This window comes from Ammodytes marinus (genome assembly GCF_949987685.1).
Source record: "Ammodytes marinus genome assembly, chromosome: 13".
NCBI classification, from domain to species: Eukaryota; Metazoa; Chordata; class Actinopteri; order Uranoscopiformes; family Ammodytidae; genus Ammodytes; species Ammodytes marinus.
The window spans coordinates 30,751,298-30,773,395 of record NC_137217.1 but is presented as its reverse complement, the minus strand read 5'-3'; the positions used below and the strand labels follow the sequence as shown (position 1 = coordinate 30,773,395).

The following is a 22,098-nucleotide window of genomic DNA, read 5'->3' as shown; positions in this document are numbered from 1 at the left end:
GGAACACATCAGATTAATATTAACATCTACAGTGTCTGTCAATCGTGTGTGTTTTTTTTATTTGACAGTACAGAGTTGAAAGGAGGAGACAGAGAGAGAGAGAGGGGGGATGACCTGCAGTAAAGGTCCCCGGGTCGGATTCGAACCCGCGACCACTGCAACGAAGGCCGGAGCCAATATGGTACGCGCTCTATCCACTACGCCACCGGAGCGCCCTGTCAATCGAGTTTTGAACTCCTAGCTGCCAGTGGCGCGTACAATATCGGCTCCGGCCTTCGTTGCAGTGGTCGTGGGTTCAAATGTTCAAAACCCTCTCTGTCTCCCCATTTCAACTCTGTACTGTCTAATAAAGCTGAAAAAATGCCCAAAAATAGTGTGTGATTTGACTCACTCTTCTGACACCGTTTCCCCGTGTATCCTTCGGGACAGGAGCACACGTTGTTCCTCCTACACTGGCCTCCGTTCTTACACGGGGGACTGCACAGCGCTGGAACACACAAAGCATCATGGGAAAATGGTAAATGGACTTGACTTATGAAGCGCTTTCTAGCCGATTTTCTCAGCCCCAAAGCGCTTTACATATCTTACCACATTCACCCATTCACACACTCACTCAAACACCGATGGCAGTAGCTGCCATGCAAGGCGCTCTCTGAACCATCGGGAGCAATGTGGGGTTCAGTGTCTTAACATATTGTGCTCAAAAGAAATGGCCCAGACGGACGGAAGGAAAGACGTCATAGGTACAGATGGACAGATAACCGATTAACATTATACTTCTGGCCTTACCGATCTGACACTGTGAGCCATAGAAGCCACTGGGACAGGCACAGACGTTTGTCTTCATGCAGGTTCCTCCATTCAGACACACGGGGTTACAGAACGCTGTGGAAGGCAGGACAAGACCAATTAAGACTAAGATTCCACATATTTGCAATTTTTTTTTTTACAAATAAAAAACTGAAAAGTGTGGCGTGCTAAAGTATTCAGCCCCCCTGAGTCAATACTTTGTAGAACCACAAATCGCTGCAATTACAGCTGCAAGTCTATTGGGGTGTGTCTCTACCAGCTTTGCACTTCTAGAGACTGATATTTTGCTCTTTCGTCTTTGCAAAATAGCCCGAGCTTCAGATTCAGCATCAGATTGGTATGCCTTAAGATCCAATGATGTGCAACTTAGCAATATGCTCAACACAATATTAGATATCTGTGTTTGAATTGAAGTGTACAAACACACACTTGGAAAGAAGTCTTATATGTTTACCTGAGTTACATGTGGGTCCGTACCAGCCTGGTTCGCATTTGCAGACATCAGGAGAAACACACTCGCCTCCGTTCTCACAGTGTCTGTTACACACCACTGGAAGAGAGAAATTATATTATATTATATTATATTATATTATATTATATTATATTATATTATATAATATTATATAATATTATATTATATTATATTATATTATATTATATTATATTATATTATATTATATTATATTATATTATATTATATTATATTATATTATATTATATTATATTAGTGTATTCCTGCTTCTGACAGACAGACTAGAGTACTATACTTAAACACATAAGTTGGACACTCCCTGTGTTCCAAATCACATACTCTTTCTTTTTTCTACACTACATACTAAAGTACAGAAGAGTTTTAGGGCCACAGGAGAGAAAAAAAAATCAGATCAGGAAGATTTTTTTTCATCAAGTCGAGACATTTCAAGAATAAAGACGAATACTCCAAAATTCTATTGGAGTTAGTGGGGGCATTTATGTATTTTCAGCATACTAAAATTGACATGCATGTATTGGGACATCCTAAATCTTTTTCTGGCATACTAAATAGTAGGGAAGTATGGGGACTGGAACGCAGGGTAAGTTAGACTATAAACACAACAGTAAGATCTCACTGATTTCACATCGTGGTCCCACGTATCCGTACGGGCAGGTGCACAGGTTCCTAACCAGACAGGTGCCTCCATGCTGACAGGACGGCTCGCAGCTCGCTACACGTAAACAACACAAGGATAATCATCAGTATTAATACAAAATAATACGTTCTTTGTATAGCACCTTTTAAGAGCAACCTAAAATCCCAGTAAAAAAATTAATGAATTTAAACAACATACAAAAAAAATAGTAAATAAAATGTAAAAAGGCCTTATGATAAAAGTGAGTTTTTAATTGAGATTAGAAATAAATGATGCCCGACTAACACAAGCCTTCAGCGAACTATTCATGAACAAGAAACACGCATAAAATAAAATAAAAGAGCATCATAATATTTTAATACAATATAAAAACAACATCAACAAACATAAAACAGCATTTTACGTTTGCATATACACATTATGATTATTTTTTTGGGCATTTTGCATTTTATTAGACCGTTTTGAGAGACAGAGATGAAATTGGGCAAAAAGGGGAAGACATGCAGAGAACTCAGATTCGAACCCACGCTCTAGCCACTACACCATGAGCGCATCCCCCCAGCGCGCACACACACACACACACACACACACACACACACACACACACACACACACACACACACACACACACACACATATTCTGTGTATATTGCTCTTAAGACAGGTGTGAATATGTAGCTCAGTTTACCTTCCTCACAGGTGGGCCCGCTGTAGCCTGCGGGACAGTCACACACATTGGGTCTCACACACTTCCCCTGGTTCTTACAGTCCGGTCGACACACGGCTGAGAGGGTGATAAGAAATCAGACGCTGGGCTAAATGTGACAATGTTTAGACAAAATGTGCCATGGCGGAGTAAAAATTACACCAAAAAAGTTAATTCAGGATAATAATAATAATACAAAAAAATAAAATAATAATACAGGTGAAACTCAAAACATTTAAATATTGTGCAAAAGTTCATTTATTTCAGTAATTCAACTTAAAAGGTGAAAATAATATATTCTAAAGACTCATTACATGCAAAGTGAGATGTTTCAAGCCTTTATTTGTTATAATTTTGATTAATATGGCTAACAGTTTATGAAAAGCCCAATTTGAATTTGAATATTACATTAAATCACTAAAAAAGGGATTTTAAATACAGAAATGTCGGCCCTCTATAAAGTATAATCATCCATATGTACTCAGTACTTGGTTTGGGCCCCTTTCGAATGAATTCTTGCCTCAATTCCAATTAATTTTCCATGATATTCTAATAATATGAGTTTCACCTGTATAATGAACTTGTTTCCAGCACAAACATTTAAATGGAGATATCCCCCCCTCACCAATGTGACAGCTGTACCCGGTGTAGCCCTCTGTACAGGTGCAGGTGTTGGGCAGAGTGCACTCCATGTTCCTCCCACACTGATACCTGCACAACGCTGAAAGTAAATCAATAAGTTATTCAAAGAAGAAAATCCTATCTTGGGGGAGGTGATGTGTAAGTATAAAGCTCTGGAAAAAATAAAGAGACCACTCCAAATGTTCAGTGTCTCTTGTTTTACTCTTTAGAGGAATATGTTTGAGTAGAATGAACATTTTGATTTTATAATATAAACTACTGATAACATTTCTACCAAATTCACAATAAAAGATATTGGCATTTAGAGCATTTCCATTTCCAAGTTATAGATGAAGATTTAAGAAAAATCCAGACCTGGCTCTTAATTTTTTCCAGGGCTGTAGTATGGTTCATCTAAGTGTGTGGATATATATTCAACCCAGGGCGCAAAGTCAAGTCTTACAATGAATGTAAATTTCTCAATCACATAAATATTGTTAATAACATCAAACCATTCCTCAAGAAGGAAACCTTTTATCTATCTATCTATCTATCTATCTATCTATCTATCTATCTATCTATCTATCTATCTATCTATCTATCTATCTATTTATCTATCTATCTATCTATCTATCTATCTATCTATCTATCTATATCCATCCATCCATCCACCCATCCATCCAACCATCCATCCATCCATCCAACTATCTATCCAGCTTCTGACTACAACTGAAACTGGCGCACGACCTCAACGTCATTGTTCTGAGCCACTCCGTCTGTTCGCTGGTTGGACCGGTAAAAATCTGCTGGAGAAAACCTACTAATATACCGCGGACCCAGGCTGACTACTGAAGGGAAATGAAAATTGAGCGGAAGTACGTAGGCGGGCGGTGCCAGGCTAGGCATAATTAGTAAGATAGAGCCAAATTTGCACATTTTGTTGTTAAACCCACTTCTCCCCTCTGTACCTTTACATTGCAGCCCGTCTCCAGTGTAACCATAGGGACAGCGACCACACCGGAACGACCCGCTGACTGTGGGCTCACAGGGAACTCCGGGGAAACACGGAGCGTCTGCACACGTCACTGAGTCAGACGGCCAACCTGCAGAGGAGAGGATAACATGGAGGAATAAAAAGTTTAGAGAAAACAGCAAAAATAAAGTAAAGAAATTATGAAATTCCTGTTTTTAATTTTTTTTTAATTATTATTTTTTTTTTACTATTTTACAATTTTTTTTTAACTTAAACCTGCAGTGTGTAGAATTTTGGGTTTTATTTCCTAGCAGATTTTGTAGAAAGTAATTATAATATCCATAAGTACATTTAATTTAGTGCATAATAGCTGAATTTTTTTTTTTTATTATTATTTTTTCCCTTAGAAAGGGTCTCATATATGTCCATATTTCTGCATATTTTGGACCAAGGCCTAGTGCTGCCATCTTGAAAGTGTCATAGTTGGAATGTCATCAGGTGCATTGTTTAAAATTTTGAATTGTTCTTGTCCTTGAAGGCCACTGTAGCTTCTGTTATTATTCGAAAGGGTTGGGGTTACCCAGGGAGTGTTGCATTCTAGAACTTTGTAGAACTTTCTTGATGATGTCATATTACACACTGCACCTTTAAATTCCTGTTTTTAATTTTAATTTTTTTACTATTTTACATTTTTTTTAACTTAAATTAATTAAAAAAAAAGTTTTAATGTGTGATGCACCTTCAGTTGGCACTCCCAATTTCGTGGTATAGGTGACTGTACAATGACAATAGAGGCTATCGTATCTCATCATTTACCCCCATGTGTTGTCGGGGCGTATACTCTTGTTGACGTTTGATTCTGTGGCGTTGCTATGACGTTCTTCTTGGAGACATTGGTTTCCGGTTTGGTCCGCCTGTCTGTTGGTCGTCGTGGGTACGAAGAGGAGGAGGAAATGGGCGTCGACTCCCTGCTGGCATTTGATTGGCTGATGTGAATATGAGCGTCCGGCACCTGACCTGGAAAACACTGGGAGTTAGAGGATATGACTTAAAAAAATAAACACAAGCGCAGGGATCAACACGTGCAACTCAATAACACAAGTACAGTGATTGCCAATATTTCTTTGGGGGCGCGGATTTGGGTGTATGAATGGGTGGCATTTAACAAGAGGGGAAAGTAGCCCGGCCCTTCGTAGATTTTGTGAAAACAGTTTGGACACCCCTGTACTAAAACATATGCCTAAATAGTAAAACAAGAGACACTGAACATTTGGAGTGGCCTCTTGATTTTTTCCAGAGCTGTATATATATTTTAAAGGCACAGTGTATTAAAAAGGAGTATTTTGAAATCATCTAGTGTTGAAAGTTCTACATTGCAACACACCATGTCTACCCCTTCACGTTCGTAGAAATAGTGGCACAACTCACCCCACTCTCCCCTATTAGCATATATATATATAAATAGTCTTCAGCCACGTTTTAAACTGGTCAACTTTACAGGGATCCAGGTTCCATTCATTCACACACAGTCATACCCAAGACAGCCTTTATTGTCATTGTACAGTCACCTAACGAAATTGGGAGTGTCAACTGAAGGTGCATTACACATAAAAAAAATCAAACCTTTACCCGTCTCTGTGCATGTCCGTCCGTTTCCCTGTAGACCAGTAGGACAGGGTCCGCAGACGAAGCCGGCGGAGACGTGGCTGCTGTCGAAGCACTGAACCCCGGGGTGGCAGGGCAGGCTGAGGCAGGGGGACGGGCTGGAGGGGTTAGGCCTCAGGGAAACCACAGGCCCTTTGTCTGCTGTGGTCTCTGACTCTATGAACAGAAAAACATGGTTACCTTTTTTAAATTGAATTAAATTTGAATTTATTTCAGAAATATCAATTAAAAAATGAAACATATCAAAAATACAAAACAAAATGAAAAGCACAAAAAAAACAATAAACAAAACCAATGTTCCTATCCCCTTTTCAACGGCTCAATAATTAATATTTAATTAATTAACTTAATTAACTAATTAATCTTGCAAACAAGACCACAGCAACGAAGGCTGGAGCCAATATGGTACCACTCTATCCACTACGCCACCGCAGCGCCCCGAGAATTGTTCTTTAAAATATGTAACAATCCCTTTCCTTTAGAATAATCCTAATGTACCGGTATTAGACTTACGTGTGCTTTATGTAAATGTAAATGTACTTTATTTATACAGCCCTTTACAACAGTCCTTTCGGTGTACCAAAGTGCTTTACAGGATTGAGCAAGATAAGACACGATAAGATACAATCAAACATGACAAAATCAAACAAGAAAAAAAATAAAACAAAACAAGATCAAAACAAGACAAGATCAAAGTGCAAAGTGTCGTCACGCTACGGTGTATCAAAAGCCATCCTGAATAAATAGGTTTTTAGACTTACGTGTGCAGGTCATCCCGTCACCAGTGTATCCTTGTGGGCAGACTCCACAGCTGAAGGACCCGGGAGTGTTGTCACAGACCACTCCAGTGAAACAGGGCTGAGAGACACACTCATCTATGTCCTCTCTGCATGTACGGCCTGAAAACACATCAGACACCAGGTTTTATACATTTTTATTAAGATAATTTTTTGGCATTTTCAAGCTTTATTAGACAGTACAGAGTTGAAATGGGGAGACAGAGAGAGAGAGAGAAGGGGGGGGGGGGGGTGACATGCAGTAAAGGTCCACGGGTCAGATTTGAACCCGCGACCACTGCAACGAAGGCCGGAGCCAATATGGTACATGCTCTATCCACTACGCCACCGGAGCGCCCCAGCATGCAGTGTTTTATACTATCTATGGTTTCACCTTTAAAAAAAAACCCAGTTATTCATCCCTTACCTGTCATTCCAGATGGGCAGATACATGAGAAGACACACACACACACACACACACACACACACACACACACACACACACACACACACCTACACACCCCCCCCCCCCCCCCCAATCCCCCACCCACACACACACACACTTCTTACCTGTCATTCCCGGTGGGCAGACACAGGAGAAGGAGTTTGGCCCGTCTATGCAGCGTCCCAGTCTGCAGGGGTTGGGTTTACAGTCGTCCAGGTTGACCTCACACCGTGGGCCTTTGAAGCCCTCGGGACACACACACAGGTAACCACCGCTGCCCGCACGGAGGGTAGTGTCGCTCACACAGGACGCCCCATTCAGACACTCACAGGGGACAACAGACACCTGGAGGACAGATTCAAGATTTAAGATCGAAGAGGATGGATTTGTCATATGCACATTAACAATTAGAGCAGCAGTGTGTGTGTGCGTGTGTGTGTGTGTGTGTGAGAGTGTGAGTGAGTGAGTGAGTGAGTGAGTGAGTGAGTGAGTGAGTGAGTGAGTGAGTGAGTGAGTGAGTGAGTGAGTGAGTGAGTGAGTGAGTGAGTGTGTGTGTGTGTGTGTGTGTGTGTGTGTGTGTGTGTGTGTGTGTGAGAGTGTGTGTGTGCGTGAGTGAGTGAGTGTGTTAACAGCAGCAGTCGTTGGCAATGACATTCTTAAGTCCCAACTAAGTGAAGAGAGCAACACCTGAGACACAAAAGGGAAACAAAGGGCTACATACAAGGTTCTTAAAAATTTGAGTATTCCTACTTTTGTCACTTTTTCAGTGTGAAAACAGAACACAGAAGCTGCCTAGAATTACTCTGCGATACAGAGAGTTGACATGAGCAGAGAACTACATATCATTATCGCCCTCTAATGGCAGGAAGCAACAGACAATTATCAATTCTGTGCAATTATGAACCTGCTCTGTTGTAAATGTGTATTCATATCAACATAATGGACCACAAACGGTGTAGGTGAAGGTGTCCAACAGTCCAGGATAAGACAAGGATAAGCAAATATAACAAAAGAGTGAATAAATATAGTGATGATGAGTAGGCCTATATAGTGCTGTTGTTGACTATATAGTACTGTCTGTAGCTATGTTTAATTTTAATTTTTTAATTTAACCATTATTTATACTCGAGAGATCAGTTGAGGTGTGACCCTCATTTGCGATGATTTCGAGTCAAACAAATGCAAAGCAAAAACAACAACAAAAACAGAATATACATCAAATACAACTAACTTTATTATTTAGAAAGTTGAAAATATGCAGAATGGCTAGAATTAAATCGAAATGAGTGAAAGTACAATATAGCCTGATTAAATATAGCCTATATAAGCTAACTATGAGCATTAGACTTTTTCAGGTGAGGTCCTAACAGCCAAACCCAGCCTTACCTGTATGGAGGCCTTGGTCTCAGCGTGACAGTCGTCTGCCACGGTGTAGTGGAAGGTGTGTGTGTCTGTAGCGTGAGCGGAGGTGTGTGTGTCAGTAGCGTGAGCGGAGGTGTGTGTCCCCGCAGCACCAGCGTTGGCCCTCCACAGCAGCAGGCCGGAGGGGGACAGAGAGGCTCCTTCAGGGCCCGTCTGAAGGGTGTAGAGCACAGCAGAGCCCTCTGGGTCCCGGGCCGACAACTGGAACATCAAATCCTCTCCGTCGAACGATTTGAGATGAAGAGGTAACGACTCAGGGACAGGAGGCTCATTCTCTGATGGAAAACATAAGGAGGGGTAGTTTAATGTATTGTTTAGGCTCGTTCTATGTTGTAAAACACAAGGAAGGCTAGTTTTAGTTATTATTTTTGACATTTTTATGTCTTATACATTTTGTTTTTATTGTACGGTGACCTTGAGTGTTCAGAAAGGCAACAGCTTGTACAACTGACCCATGTGTGTTTTTCTTTTTGTTGTTGTTTATTTTCATTTGATTTGTATGCTATTTTTTTTTAAATGTATTATTATTATTATTATTATTATTATTATTATTAGCTGTGAGACAAACCAGATGAGAAACTTGGACATTTCAGCGTACATACAGTACTGTCTGCATACTGCACACACACACACACACACACACACACACACGCACACACGCACACACACACACACACACACACACACACACCGCGTATTTCAGCGTACATACTCTCTGCTATGGACCAGGTGTATTTGGAGGAGTCCGGGCGACAGGTGAGGCAGGGGCTGCTGGGGTTGGCCTCGCCCTCACTGTAACACACGCCGTCTATGTGGCACGTTTTCTCCTGGGAAACAAAGGCAATACATTTCATTCATGGAACCCATTTTGTTTTTCGTTCAGTCTGTTCATTCATTGACAATTATAATAATAAAATAAAGTAGAATAAGATAAGGATAAACAACATATACATTAAATAAGTTCTAAATACTAAATAGTGCAAAAAGGGAACAACATAAAACTAATCTAATAAAATAGAATAGAAAGTAAAAAGTGTAATAAAATAATTAACACAATTTACAATATGTGCAATATGCAGTCAACTGGATGTACATATTTTTTTATGCTTTTATTGATAGTGTAGAGACAGAGTTGAAATGGGGCAGAGAGGGGAGTGACATGCAGAGAACGACCGCAGGCTGGAATCGAACCCGGGTCCGCTGCTGGCTGAGGCCCATGGGGGGGGGGGGGTGGGCCTTACCAACTGAGCTAAAGGCGCCCCATGGATGTACATTTTAAGGCATTTTGATGTGCAGGGCAGGCTGAGTATATATCATGAAGCATGTCATCTCACCCTGAGTGAGCAGAATATTAACAACAAACACACATACATAGGCTCAAATAATTCTCAGCAAAAATAGCGAGAATAACAAAAACAAATTAAAAAATAAAAATATTTACATTAAAAAAAACCTTGCCTTGCCTAAGAGTAAAAACTGCCTTAGAGATCCATGCATTAAAGTAATATCATGAAGCATGTCATCTCACCCTGAGTGAGCAGAGGACCTCAGAGTGGAGGCTGCAGCGCTGACAGGCTCCGTCGTACAGTGTCAGGATCTTTGCGTTGCTGTAGCTGTAGCCGTCATTAGAAACCTGCCATCAGCAGAAGCTTGTTACTGTGGTTACTGTGGAGCTCTGGGAAGAGGCATTCAACACATGAACTCAACTGGAGACACTAGGGTTACTGTAGTAGGCACTCACATTTCATTTTACAAAAAAAAGTCAAAGTTTTTTATTGTCAATTCTGCTGTCTCCATCAAGCAGGATACTTGACAATAGATAATAATAATAATACATTTTAATTGTAATGCACTTGAAAATGCATGTGAAAAAAGAAACCTGAGAGAATACCAGTATGAATAAGAACAGTCGATGTATATAGTTGTTTATTTTGTTTGGTCTTTTGTTTGTGTGTTCACTTTTTCGGTTGTGTATTTGTGTTCTGTAAAAAAAAAAAAAAAAAAAAAGAGAGTAGCCTATTAAAAAAAAAATAGTCAAGCTACAGCCCTTTCACCAGTGTGCATTTTTTGTAGTTCACATATTTATTAAATTTTCACATGACACAAATTCATACATTTCACAGCTTCAATTCTATATATTTCATAGTGTTAAATGGTTGGAGAGTGATGACTAACTTTGATCTGCCATCGAGCCAGCGGTCTGTTGATGACGGTCTCCAGTGTGTCGATGGCTGCAGTACCGCGGTCGTCCTCTAGGGGGAGGTGGCACTCCAGAGACGTCACATCCAGAAAGATGGCCAGGACGAACTGGGGCTCATCCAGTATCCACTCACCATCAGAAAACTGGGCAGGAGACACAGAGAGGGAGGAGGTGGAAGGTTATGAGTGAAAGGAGATGAAGGCTCAGGTGGTAGAGCGGGTCGGCCAATGATCGAAGGGTTGGCGGTTCGATCCCCGCCCTGCCACTTGTGTCATGGTTGTTGTGTCCGTGGGCAAGACACTTCACCCACCTTGTATATACAAATGGACAACTCTGAGTTACAGCATAATTACATTTTATAAAACGGGTGGCTTAAATCAAGCGATCTGATTGGTGCCTAACTGTTGTATTAATGGGCGTATACATAACTGCTATGACGTCCAATCAGTTTGCAGAGTTCCATATCACTTCACGACTGAGGAAGTAACGCTGGTAGTTTGTAAATAAATGGATATATGCAAAACTGTCGGGCCGAACAACGCCCCTTAACTGTGGTATAATGAGCACATTCCACAGCCTGTCGTGAGCTATTGCTTAAATATTCAAAACCATCATCATGTGAACAAAGGTGGAAACAGAAACATAACAGAAAGCAGAGAAACAAAGTACCTTTTCTTTCACAAACTCACACTTGAGCTCGTAGGAGTCTTTGAAGCCGTGTCCGTGGACGGGGACGGTGGAGCAGTCGCCCTGCCTCACATCACACAGACCCTCCTGATCCAGCCCCCTGATCTCTGGGATCTGGTCTGAGCAACAGCACAACACATGAGACATCTGTTAATTGATATCATCAGTCACTCACAGACAGACAGACAGACAGACAGACAGACAGACAGACAGACAGACAGACAGACAGACAGACAGACAGACAGACAGACAGACAGACAGACAGACAGACAGGCAGGCAGACAGACAGACAGACAGACAGACAGACAGACAGACAGACAGACAGACAGACACACACACACACACACCTTCCTGCTCCAGCGCCCTGATCTCTGGGATCTGGTCTGAGCAACAGCATAACACATTGATATTATAATCATTCATCCGCATACTGTTTAACACAAGTATATCACAGACCGCACACGCACACACACACACACACACACACACCCTCCTGCTCCAGCCCTCTGATCTCTGGAATCTGGTCTGAGCGACAGCATAAGACATAAGACATTGATATTATTATCATTCACTAATGGATTGGATTTATATAGAGCTTTTCTGGGCACTCAAAGTGCGTTAAAGGGTTCCGGGTTCAATTCATTCACACACAGTCTGACATTCAGCGTCTACGGGCCCTCCGACCACCACAAACATACAGCAGTCATACATATTCACACGAGGCAAGGTGGGTGAAGTGTCTTGCCCAAGGACACAACAACCATGACACAAGTGGCAGGGCGGGGATCGAACCGCCAACCCTTTGATCATCAGCCGACCCGCTCTACCACCTGAGCTACAGTCGCCCCACTAGTGCGCCTGTATATCAGTGTATGTTCAATATGTTACTGTTATGTTGAATCAGCTTTATTGGCAAGATTTGCGTAAACAAGGTCAATTTGACTTTGGTTAACCCTTTGCTCTCAAAGTACAGTATAACACTCACTTAACCTATTAAGAAAAACAAAAGCACTAAGAAAAGGTATACAATAAAACATTACAATATAATTTACAAATTAAAAAAATAATAATTAGGGCTGTCAAGCGATTAAAAAAATTAATCTAATGTTTATAAACAACTGTAGGCCTATAGGCTACCGTTCGTCTCTCTCTCTCTCTCTCTCTCTCTCTCTCTCCGTCTCTCGTAACTTCTGTCTCCTCCCTCAGCCAGGCTTCTACATTAAATATATTTAGGAACTACTAGCACCGAAAGAAAAAAAAAAAAAAAACAAGCAGGCTAAATGACGCACACACACACACACACACACACACACACACACACACACAAAGGAGGAAAAAAGACAGGCATATGCTAGGAAGAGTGAGAGGGGGCGGGTGTCCGTTGAGACGATCGCAACTAGCAAACAAAAGTGAGACACGAGGAAGATTGAGAGATAGGCCTACTGTTTTGAACCTACATTGTTAATTAGGCACCCACTAAATCAATAATGCACAGACACTGCGGAGAATAACATAAGACGTATTCCTACCTTCATGCTTATTTGCCCTCGGCCCCTTTCCCCTGCTTCTTTCTTTACTCTTTAATCCCGTGCGGGCCGTGTCAGCAAGATACAGGTGCAGCTCCGCTATCATCTCACCTCTTTTGCACCGGGTCAAAGGGCAATATAGAAGTGCGATTAATCTGCGTTAATTTTTTTAATCGCGTTCATTTTTCTGTGATTAATTAATCGAAATGAACGCGTTAATTTGACAGCCCTAAAAATAATATACAATAACAATTGAAGAGAGGGAAGAAATGGTGCATCAGTGTATGTTCAGTATGACACCCTCTGCCCTTACACCCTTAGCTCGGCTGAGAAGAAACTCCCAGTAAAAAAACCCTTTAACGGGATTTAAAAAATTAAAAATTGAGAATGAGTATGTTCAGTATGTTATTGTATGTTCTGTATGTTATTGTATGTTCAGTATGTTATTGTATGTTCTGTATGTTATTGTATGTTCAGTATGTTATTGTATGTTCAGTGTGTTATTGTATGTTCAGTGTGTTATTGTATGTTCAGTGTGTTATTGTATGTTCAGTGTGTTATTGTATGTTCAGTGTGTTATTGTATGTTCAGTGTGTTATTGTATGTTCAGTATGTTACCAGACGTGACGCTGCAGTCGTATGATCCAAACCCCGGGAAGCAGACGCAGCCCCACTCTGAACACTGGCCGTTCCAGTTGCACAGGTTGGGACACTTCAACACGGCCACAGCCTCCGGGAACTCTCCCTCTCTCCCTCTCTCCTCCATCATCCTCCTCTCACACTCATTCTCCAACATCGGTAACGTCCCATTCACCTGTTAGGAGAAACATTAAGATCTTAAAGGAATACTTCACCCATACGGAACCGGTGTTCTATCATTATAAAATCACTATTATAATATAATGAATGAGGTTTCTCTTCCCTCAGTCTTCCCTTAGTCTTTCCTTGGCCCAGCTGTCCTGTTAATCCTAACCCTACATTTTTTACAAGAGTGATGTCACACTAGTAAAATGTAGGGTTAGACAGTGAGACCATAAAACACTCTTTCTGCCTTTTCTCAGGCTAGGATGAACCGATTTCTAAAATGTTTGCACATTTATACTACATAGGATCTCAGAGTTCAATACACCTTCATATTTCCACTGGTGAAGTAGGTCTTTAACATTTCAGTCAGGAGACATACAATCATGCAATATTTATCATTATTACACACCCACGACAGCTCGTCTTTCAACTGTAGGTCGGCGACGCACATAGCAACCGCACGGCTAACAACCATAGTGTCTGCTAACAGGCGCTTGCACCCTGTGGCTATGCTTGAGTTAGCTATAGCTAGCTGGCAGTGGGTCCTGGCTTGGTGCTCGCTCAGCCCAGAAGGTGTGGGCCAAGTTGGGGCAGAAGAGTCGGGTTGAAGTACTGCCTCGTGGTCCTCCGGGAAGAAGTACGTGAAGCCCTCGAGATCGGACTGACTGAGGCTTTGGTGAGGGGAGTTGGGAACGAAACGGTGGGTCTGCCGGCTGCCTCTGAGTCCCTGGTGGTCAGAATACAGAATCAGAATACAGAATCAGAATCAGAATGAGAAAGTGTTTATTATCACAAAGTACAAGGATATTGAGTTTGAAGCAAAACAAAAAAAAAGCTAATAACTAACAATCCGCTACCTGAAACGTCACAAAAAAAATGTTTAAACACGGCCTGGGTTCAGTAAATGCTTATGTTGTAAAGCTACGGTGGGCCCCCTTTGTTTACATACTCTTTGTTAAATACCCGTTTACAGAGCCTAGGCTGTGTATTAACACTGGATTCTTTTCAGCGCACACAGTATTGACAGCAGATCGTAAAAGAGATATTGACAACAAGCGTTCTCCAGAATCACTGACTCCACCTTTAAGAATAAGATACAAATTCAAAAAGATATAAAAATTATACCTGAGCTGGAGCTGATGTTGAGGTTGAGGCTCCATCTCTGGAGGTCCGCAAGGGGAATCTCCTCTCGCGCAGCCCAGCGTCGCTACCTCGATCCTGGGTACTTTGTCTGGAGTTGCCTGGGGGCAGCGGTTGTCCTTCGTTACCTTCCGCTTTGAGGAGTTCCACCGAGCCGATATACTCAGCGGTAACGTCCAAAGTGGGGATGACACCGGGGAGATGCACGTTGCCATGGTGAGAGCAGGTAGAGTGAGAGGAAGAGGAGAAAGAGGAAGAGGAGGAGATTCTTTGGGAGCGAGAGTGGGGGGTGGTGACGCGCGGCTCGGACCCACAGTCACAGTGTCTACGGGGGGACAGCGTGCTCAGGTGGGACGGGACCGTGTCAAACAAACTGCTGCCTGGAGCGAGTCTGGGAGGTAGAGAGGGAGAGAGAGGGAGAGAGGGAGAGAGAGGGAGGGAGAGAGAGAGAGGGAGGGAGAGAGGGAGGGAGAGAGAGAGAGACAGACAGAGAGAGAGATAGAGAGAGAGAGAGAGAGACAGACAGAAAGACAGACACACACACACACACACACACACACACACACACACACACACACACACACACACACACACACACACAGACAGAGAGAGAGAGAGAGGAGGAGATGTGGGTGAAGGGTTTAACAGGGTTTAACTTGAAGATGCACAACTTAATGTCCTCTTCCTACATACAGTAGCTAGCTTGCTGCCATATATGAAATATGTTATATCAACATATAGATTAATAGGGGCGCCCTAAGCTCAGTTGGTAGGGCGTCCCCCCATGGGCCTCGGCCAGCAGCGGACCCGGGTTCGATTCCAACCCGCGGTCGTTCTCTGCATGTCACTCCCCTCTCTGTCCCATTTCAACTCTGTCCCTACACTATCAATAAAGCATAAAAATGCCCAAAAAATATCTTAAAAAAAACAAAAACAAAAACACAACGCACCTCCATTCAGAGATGAAGGCGTGCAGATCGTGCAGTGCAGCGCCCCCTGGAGCGTGGAGGTCGTTCTCTGTCTGTCCGTCGTACGTCCCACACAGTCCCTCCGTGTGCCCCCAGTCCGACCCAGGGGCTCGCAGGGACAGACTCATGCCCCACACAGACACATCCGCACGGACAAACGCTCCCGACGAGAAGGTCATCTGCAACCAGACGAATAAATTAAACTTACATTGCAAGAATTTTTTAATAGTAATTTTACTTTATTTCATGCTTTCCCTTTAAACCAGTAATTTATTTTTATTAATTTAAAAAATTATGTTTTCTAATGTTTTTCTGTTCTTTTCTAATGTCTATTCTATACTTAATGTATTTTAATCTTGATATATTAAATTTATATTGCAAGAATAGGACGCTCCGGTGGTGTAGTGGATAGAGCGCGTACCATATCGGCTCCGGCGTTAGTTGCAGTGGTCACGGGTTCAAATCTGACCCGTGGACCTTTACTGCAGGTCATCCCGCCCACACACACAAGACATCTGTACATTGATATCATCATCATTCATCCTCATACTGTATAACACAAGTATATCTCATCCTATTCCCCTAACCTCTGCACTCATAACATCCCCCTGCACACACACACATTGACATACAAAGACCTACACAGACAGACAGACAGACAGACAGACAGACAGACAGACAGACAGACAGACAGACAGACACACACACACACACTCAAGCACCAGCCTTACAGTTTTCAAAGATGTCTGTGTCAGGAAATCTTAAAACGTAAAAATAAAAAGATTAAAGCAAGACAGACAGAAACACACACACACACACACACACACACACACACACACACACACACACACACACACACAGACACACAGTATCAACTCCTCCAAGTTTATAATGTAAACTGATTCATTGTGTGCATATTAATAAGGTTGTTTTGGAATAGTTACATCAATAGGTCAAATAAAATATCTTGAATGCACACAGACAGACAGACGCACGCACGCACACACACACACACACACGCACGCACGCACGCACACACACACACACACACACACACACACACCCCTCCCCCCACACACACACACACACACACTCACGGTGACTTTGCGTCCCTGGTAGGACTCTGTGATGCGTATCCCGCTCTTGCCCAGGTCTCTGTTCTTGACGGACAGGTGAGGTTTGGTTTCACCCATCTCTCCGTTGCACATGTCGAAAGAAATGACGTCACCTCCGTCCCTCGCCACGAAGCCACACACACACGACGCGGCGAGCTCCACGCTGCCACACTCCCACTGACGGACGTGAACCTCAAATGGCCACATACTGCTTTTATACAGAACGAAGGTCCCGATTTGGTAGTTGTCGTAGTGCCTGTAAAATAAACAGAGAAAAATATTCATAGATTAAGTTAGCTTTGTCTTCAAGCTCCTTTTATACATTTTATCATATTTACAGTGAGATATTGCCACATATAATATCTATCTATCTATCTATCTATCTATCTATCTATCTATCTATCTATCTATCTATCTATCTATCTATCTATCTATCTATCTATCTATCTATCTGTCTGTCTGTCTGTCTGTCTGTCTGTCTGTCTGTCTGTCTGTCTGTCTGTCTGTCTGTCTGTCTGTCTGTCTGTCTGTCTGTCTGTCTGTATGTTAAAGGTACAGTGTCATTGGCTTTTTTGAGAACAGACTTGGTAGAAATGATATAATATAATATAATATTCATAAGTCTGTTTTAATTAGTGTATTAATTAAGGTGCCGATTTGGTAGTAGTCTTAGTGCCTGTAAATAAACAAAGACAAATAGTCATAGGACTTTCTATATATCTTCCAGCTGCTTTTAAAAATTATTTCATATATACAGTGACACATGTGCCACATATTTCCACATGTACAATCTGTTAAACTGCAATTAAATAAAAAACAGTTTATGATGCATATGAAGTAGGCTTCCAAAATTAACTGAAATCTAGAACTTTCACCACTAGATAACACCAAAAAACTCTGCTATTACACACTGCACCTTTAAACTGCAAAAAGTACAGTTTATGATGCAGATCAAGATTCAAGATTCAAAGTGTGTATTGTCATATTATGCACAATAAGAAACATGTTCTCAGTCACACTATGAAATTCTTCCTTTGTTTTCCACAGACTGAATGCCAAGAAAGAGACATGAAAATATACAATATATACAAGTAACATAGAAAAAAAGCAGCAACAATACAGAATATACAATGTACAAGGCAAATAGAAGAGCAGCAACGAGGTAAAACAACAATAAAGTATAAAGATAAAGCTTCCTAAATGAACTGAATAGGAAACTGAAGTACCTGCCATCAAATGTGACGATGTGAGGATCAGTGAAGGAGTAGCAGTAGGCCGAGGGGACGTCCAGCACTGTTATCTGAAAAGATCATACAAAATCTAAAAAAATCAAACGATAAATGATCATATAACAGAAATGTAAAGGTGGTTCTCAACTTAATGTTTAACAAAACAACAGGGTCAAATCCTAAAAGCATTTCCAAATAGCCAATTAGCTTCAGTGTCCCCTGACTCCTGGAACAACTTACAGCAAGAAATTAAACTAAATAACTTCATATCCTTTAACCAATTTAAACAAACTATCTTAAATCTGCCAAACTCTACCTGTAACTGTTTTAATTAGGCTATATTGTACTTTCACTTATTTCATTTTAATTGCTGCCACTTAATCTTCACCACTGTGTAAATGTTTCAATTGTTTTTCTCTTCACCTGTTGTTGTGTATTTGATGTATTTGCATTGAATATTGTTTATGTATTGTTGTTTTTCCTTTGAATTTGTTTGATCTCGACGTCATTGTAAATGAGGGTCACCCCCTCAATTGGTCTCTCGAGGATAAATAAAAGTTAAATGAAAAATTAAAAAATTAAAAATAAGCAGAAATCATAAGAGAAACCTATTAAAATGAGGGTTAACCTGCTCACATAAACGCATATTACAAGAGCTAAATAAACATTCCTCCAAGACAATTTCATCTGTCTACCTCAACGGGTTCTGGTGAGTATCCGTTCCAGAGAAAGTTCTGCGTAGTGATGGATTTAACAGAGATCTTGGTCGTCCTGTTTCCGTCTTTGACAAAGTCTGTGACGGGGCTGTAGTGGATGAGAGCGCGGGCACACACCCCGTCTCTACACGGCCCGCGGGACAGAGACACCACACAGGAGGACAGGGACAAGTCTGCTCCCAATGCACCCTCATCTGGAACACAACCACAGAAAAATTTAGTTTAAAAAAAATTATAATAAAAAATTCTACTCAAAATACAAAAAAACAACCTGTTTTCCATCATAACATTGCGCCTTGATCTTGCCTCCTGCTTTTATATATCCTAAAAATCTTGGCTGCATGTAGTAAGGCAAGGCAAGTTTATTTATATAGCACAATTCAGACACAAGGCCATTCAAAGTGCTTAATAGTAGTAGAAGTCTGGGTATTTCTAATACTAAATCATACTAAATCTGGCCACAAGAAGAATCGGGACATCCTAAATATTTTTTTCTACCATACTAAATAGTAGATAGTGTGAGGGTTTGGAATGCAGCCATAGTTTCAGTTTCTTGCTCTAAACAAGACCTGTGTTCCGAATCGCATACTTTCTACTATATAGTATGTAGAAAAAAGATTTAGGATGTCCTGATTCTTGTGGCCAAATTTAGGATGGTTAGAAGTGCCCGGATGTCCTACACACACACACACACACACACACACACACACACACACACACACACACACACACACACACACACACACACACACACACACACACACACACACACACACACACACACACACACACACACACACACACACACACACACATCCTAACTAGATTATTTTATCGTCGGATGTAGAATGTAGAATAGAAAAAAGAAACAGTATGCGATTCGGAACCCAGGGAATGTTAATGTTTCTTTTGTACATTGTCCCTGTTTAAATAAAATAACATTCCATTACCTTGGCTGCTTGTGGTGATGTGTAGAGACAGAGCACACTGGCCCGTAGGAGAGGGCGATTCTTTCAGACACGGGATGGGAACTGTGCTCTCAACCACCAGCTCATACGGCCGTCCATCCTCTGACACACTGATAGCCTCTGGGCCAAGCTGAAGCACACAGGGAGAAACACACAGGTCATTTCTATTGTAAACTGTACACACAAATGTATTCACAACCACATGGCTCTCAGTAGGAGGAGTTGAAATATGTTAAGGGAGCACACACACACACACGCACACACACACCCACACACACCCACACGCACGCACACACACACACACACCCACACACCCACCCACCCACCCACCCACCCCCGCCCGCCCGCCCGCCCGCCCGCCCGCACGCACACACACACACACACACACACACACACACACACACACACACACACACACACACACACACACACACACACACACACACACACACACACACACACACGCACACACGCACACGCACGCCAGGGATGGAAATTAACTTTTTTGCCTACCAGCCACTGTGGCAGGTAGATTTAAAAATCTACCAGCCACTCATCTTTTTTACCAGCCACTTTTTATACGCAATATCTTTTTTAATATATGCGTTAATGTTAAACAATACAATAGTAAGAATAGCTAATGAAAGTGTTTTTCATACAAATGTTTTCCATCAGAAGTCATTTGTACTGTAAGTAGGTGCTACCAAGGAACTGAGTTGCAAATTAAATGGTACACTCTTACTATATATGATACACAATACACGCCATCTTTATTTCAAAACATTGTATAATTGAACTCCATATATACTCTGGGTTCAATGCAACTTTTTTTCCCAACTGGCCCGCTTGGCCAATAGATCCGAGTTTTACTGGCCCCTTGTATATTTTCACTGGCCCTGCAGACACCTTTTTTTCATCATTTAGTCAATAATTATAATACAGTATTGAAGTTACCTTTAGATTTATTTTTTCTTTTTAGTTAATGATATGAAATGTTGATATTGTTTATCACTTTCTCCATATGCATTAGGGATGTGAATGTGTCGACACATTGACCGGTTTTCCACTTGCGCTCAAGTCGAATTTAAAAATAGAAATCTGAAAATCAGGGAGTTATGCCGTTTTATTAATGGGAGATGTCACCGTGTCACGTCTGGTCGTGAGCGCGCTGCAGGAGCGTCACTTCTGCAAGGTGCGTGCATGAAGTAATCAGCTACACATAAGAGTCCGGTGTGGGACCATTTTTTCACTGTTGATAAAAAACAGTGCAGTGCAAAAGATGTTCATAATGTTAAACGCTCGTCTGAGACTATGACGTTAAATCATCTAGAAACACACGATGCCTTCGTCCGAGCAAAGCAGCGTTTCACCGTGAGATCACTAGTGAGTGCGCGAGCCACCGCACGGGGAAGAACTCTGTGGTTTGAGGCTCAAATAATAACCGGGGATATTCTCCCTGTTAGCGATATCGATGGGAAAGGCTTCCCTGTTTGTATGCGATCTGATTGTATGTCTCGAGCCTTAAATACAAAGCCATGTCGGCAAACTGACTGCGCGACTCAAGGGACTGTATGTGAGCCGAATCCCTCCGTTAGTTTCTGTTTCAGCCGACACAATTAAAATCACCTCTAAGCACGGACAGCGTTTAAATAAAGCATCTCATTTGTATTACCATTAGGGCTTTGATGCAAATACTGTAACAACGGCGGCAGCTCTGCTGCTTAAAGGAAAAGCGCAGTTTTCACTTTATTTTCAGCACCTCAACCTCTGCTGTGGGAAGAAAAAAAGGGGCAAAGTAAGTCGATTGATTTGTCGACTTATGCCTCCACACGTTAACTCGCAGATAGTATTTCCTAGCGGAGCGGATCGCGCCGTAGTTCAGTTAGACTAGAAAGGCAAAAAGAAACTGTTGAACTGTGTAGCGCCCTGTCATCATGTTCATGACGAATGTATTAAATATGCAAATTAGATCGGACCTGACTGGAAAGTATTACCCGACACAGTGGCGGGTGAAGTGACACAATTTACACGCCAGCACGCAAATCTACCCGCATTTGGCGTGTGGCGGGTGTTAATTTCCATCCCTGACGCACGCACGCACGCACGCACGCACAGCCGCCCATCCTCTGACACACTGATAGCCTCTGGGCCAAGCTGAAGCACACAGGGAGAAAAATGGGTTGAAAGAATTTTTTGG

At 41.8% G+C, this 22,098-nt stretch overlaps 1 protein-coding gene across 1 annotated transcript in view; it reads right to left on the bottom strand.

The window, feature by feature from the left end:
* The window catches only part of vwde (von Willebrand factor D and EGF domains), a gene marked incomplete at both ends in the record, with an annotated part of 49,081 nt that overhangs the window by 12,751 nt on the left and 14,232 nt on the right, over window positions 1–22,098 (bottom strand). The window contains 24 exons of the mRNA XM_080039664.1: window positions 392–487; window positions 790–885; window positions 1,265–1,360; window positions 1,920–2,015; window positions 2,629–2,724; window positions 3,272–3,367; window positions 4,236–4,370; window positions 5,057–5,257; window positions 5,870–6,061; window positions 6,637–6,804; window positions 7,252–7,471; window positions 8,513–8,823; window positions 9,261–9,375; window positions 10,077–10,181; window positions 10,724–10,891; window positions 11,418–11,554; window positions 13,580–13,775; window positions 14,175–14,492; window positions 14,891–15,296; window positions 15,856–16,052; window positions 16,971–17,244; window positions 18,215–18,288; window positions 18,913–19,127; window positions 19,884–20,031. Coding sequence (XP_079895790.1) covers window positions 392–487; window positions 790–885; window positions 1,265–1,360; window positions 1,920–2,015; window positions 2,629–2,724; window positions 3,272–3,367; window positions 4,236–4,370; window positions 5,057–5,257; window positions 5,870–6,061; window positions 6,637–6,804; window positions 7,252–7,471; window positions 8,513–8,823; window positions 9,261–9,375; window positions 10,077–10,181; window positions 10,724–10,891; window positions 11,418–11,554; window positions 13,580–13,775; window positions 14,175–14,492; window positions 14,891–15,296; window positions 15,856–16,052; window positions 16,971–17,244; window positions 18,215–18,288; window positions 18,913–19,127; window positions 19,884–20,031 — 4,156 coding nt within the window. The remainder of the gene's footprint in view (window positions 1–391; window positions 488–789; window positions 886–1,264; window positions 1,361–1,919; window positions 2,016–2,628; window positions 2,725–3,271; window positions 3,368–4,235; window positions 4,371–5,056; window positions 5,258–5,869; window positions 6,062–6,636; window positions 6,805–7,251; window positions 7,472–8,512; window positions 8,824–9,260; window positions 9,376–10,076; window positions 10,182–10,723; window positions 10,892–11,417; window positions 11,555–13,579; window positions 13,776–14,174; window positions 14,493–14,890; window positions 15,297–15,855; window positions 16,053–16,970; window positions 17,245–18,214; window positions 18,289–18,912; window positions 19,128–19,883; window positions 20,032–22,098) is intronic.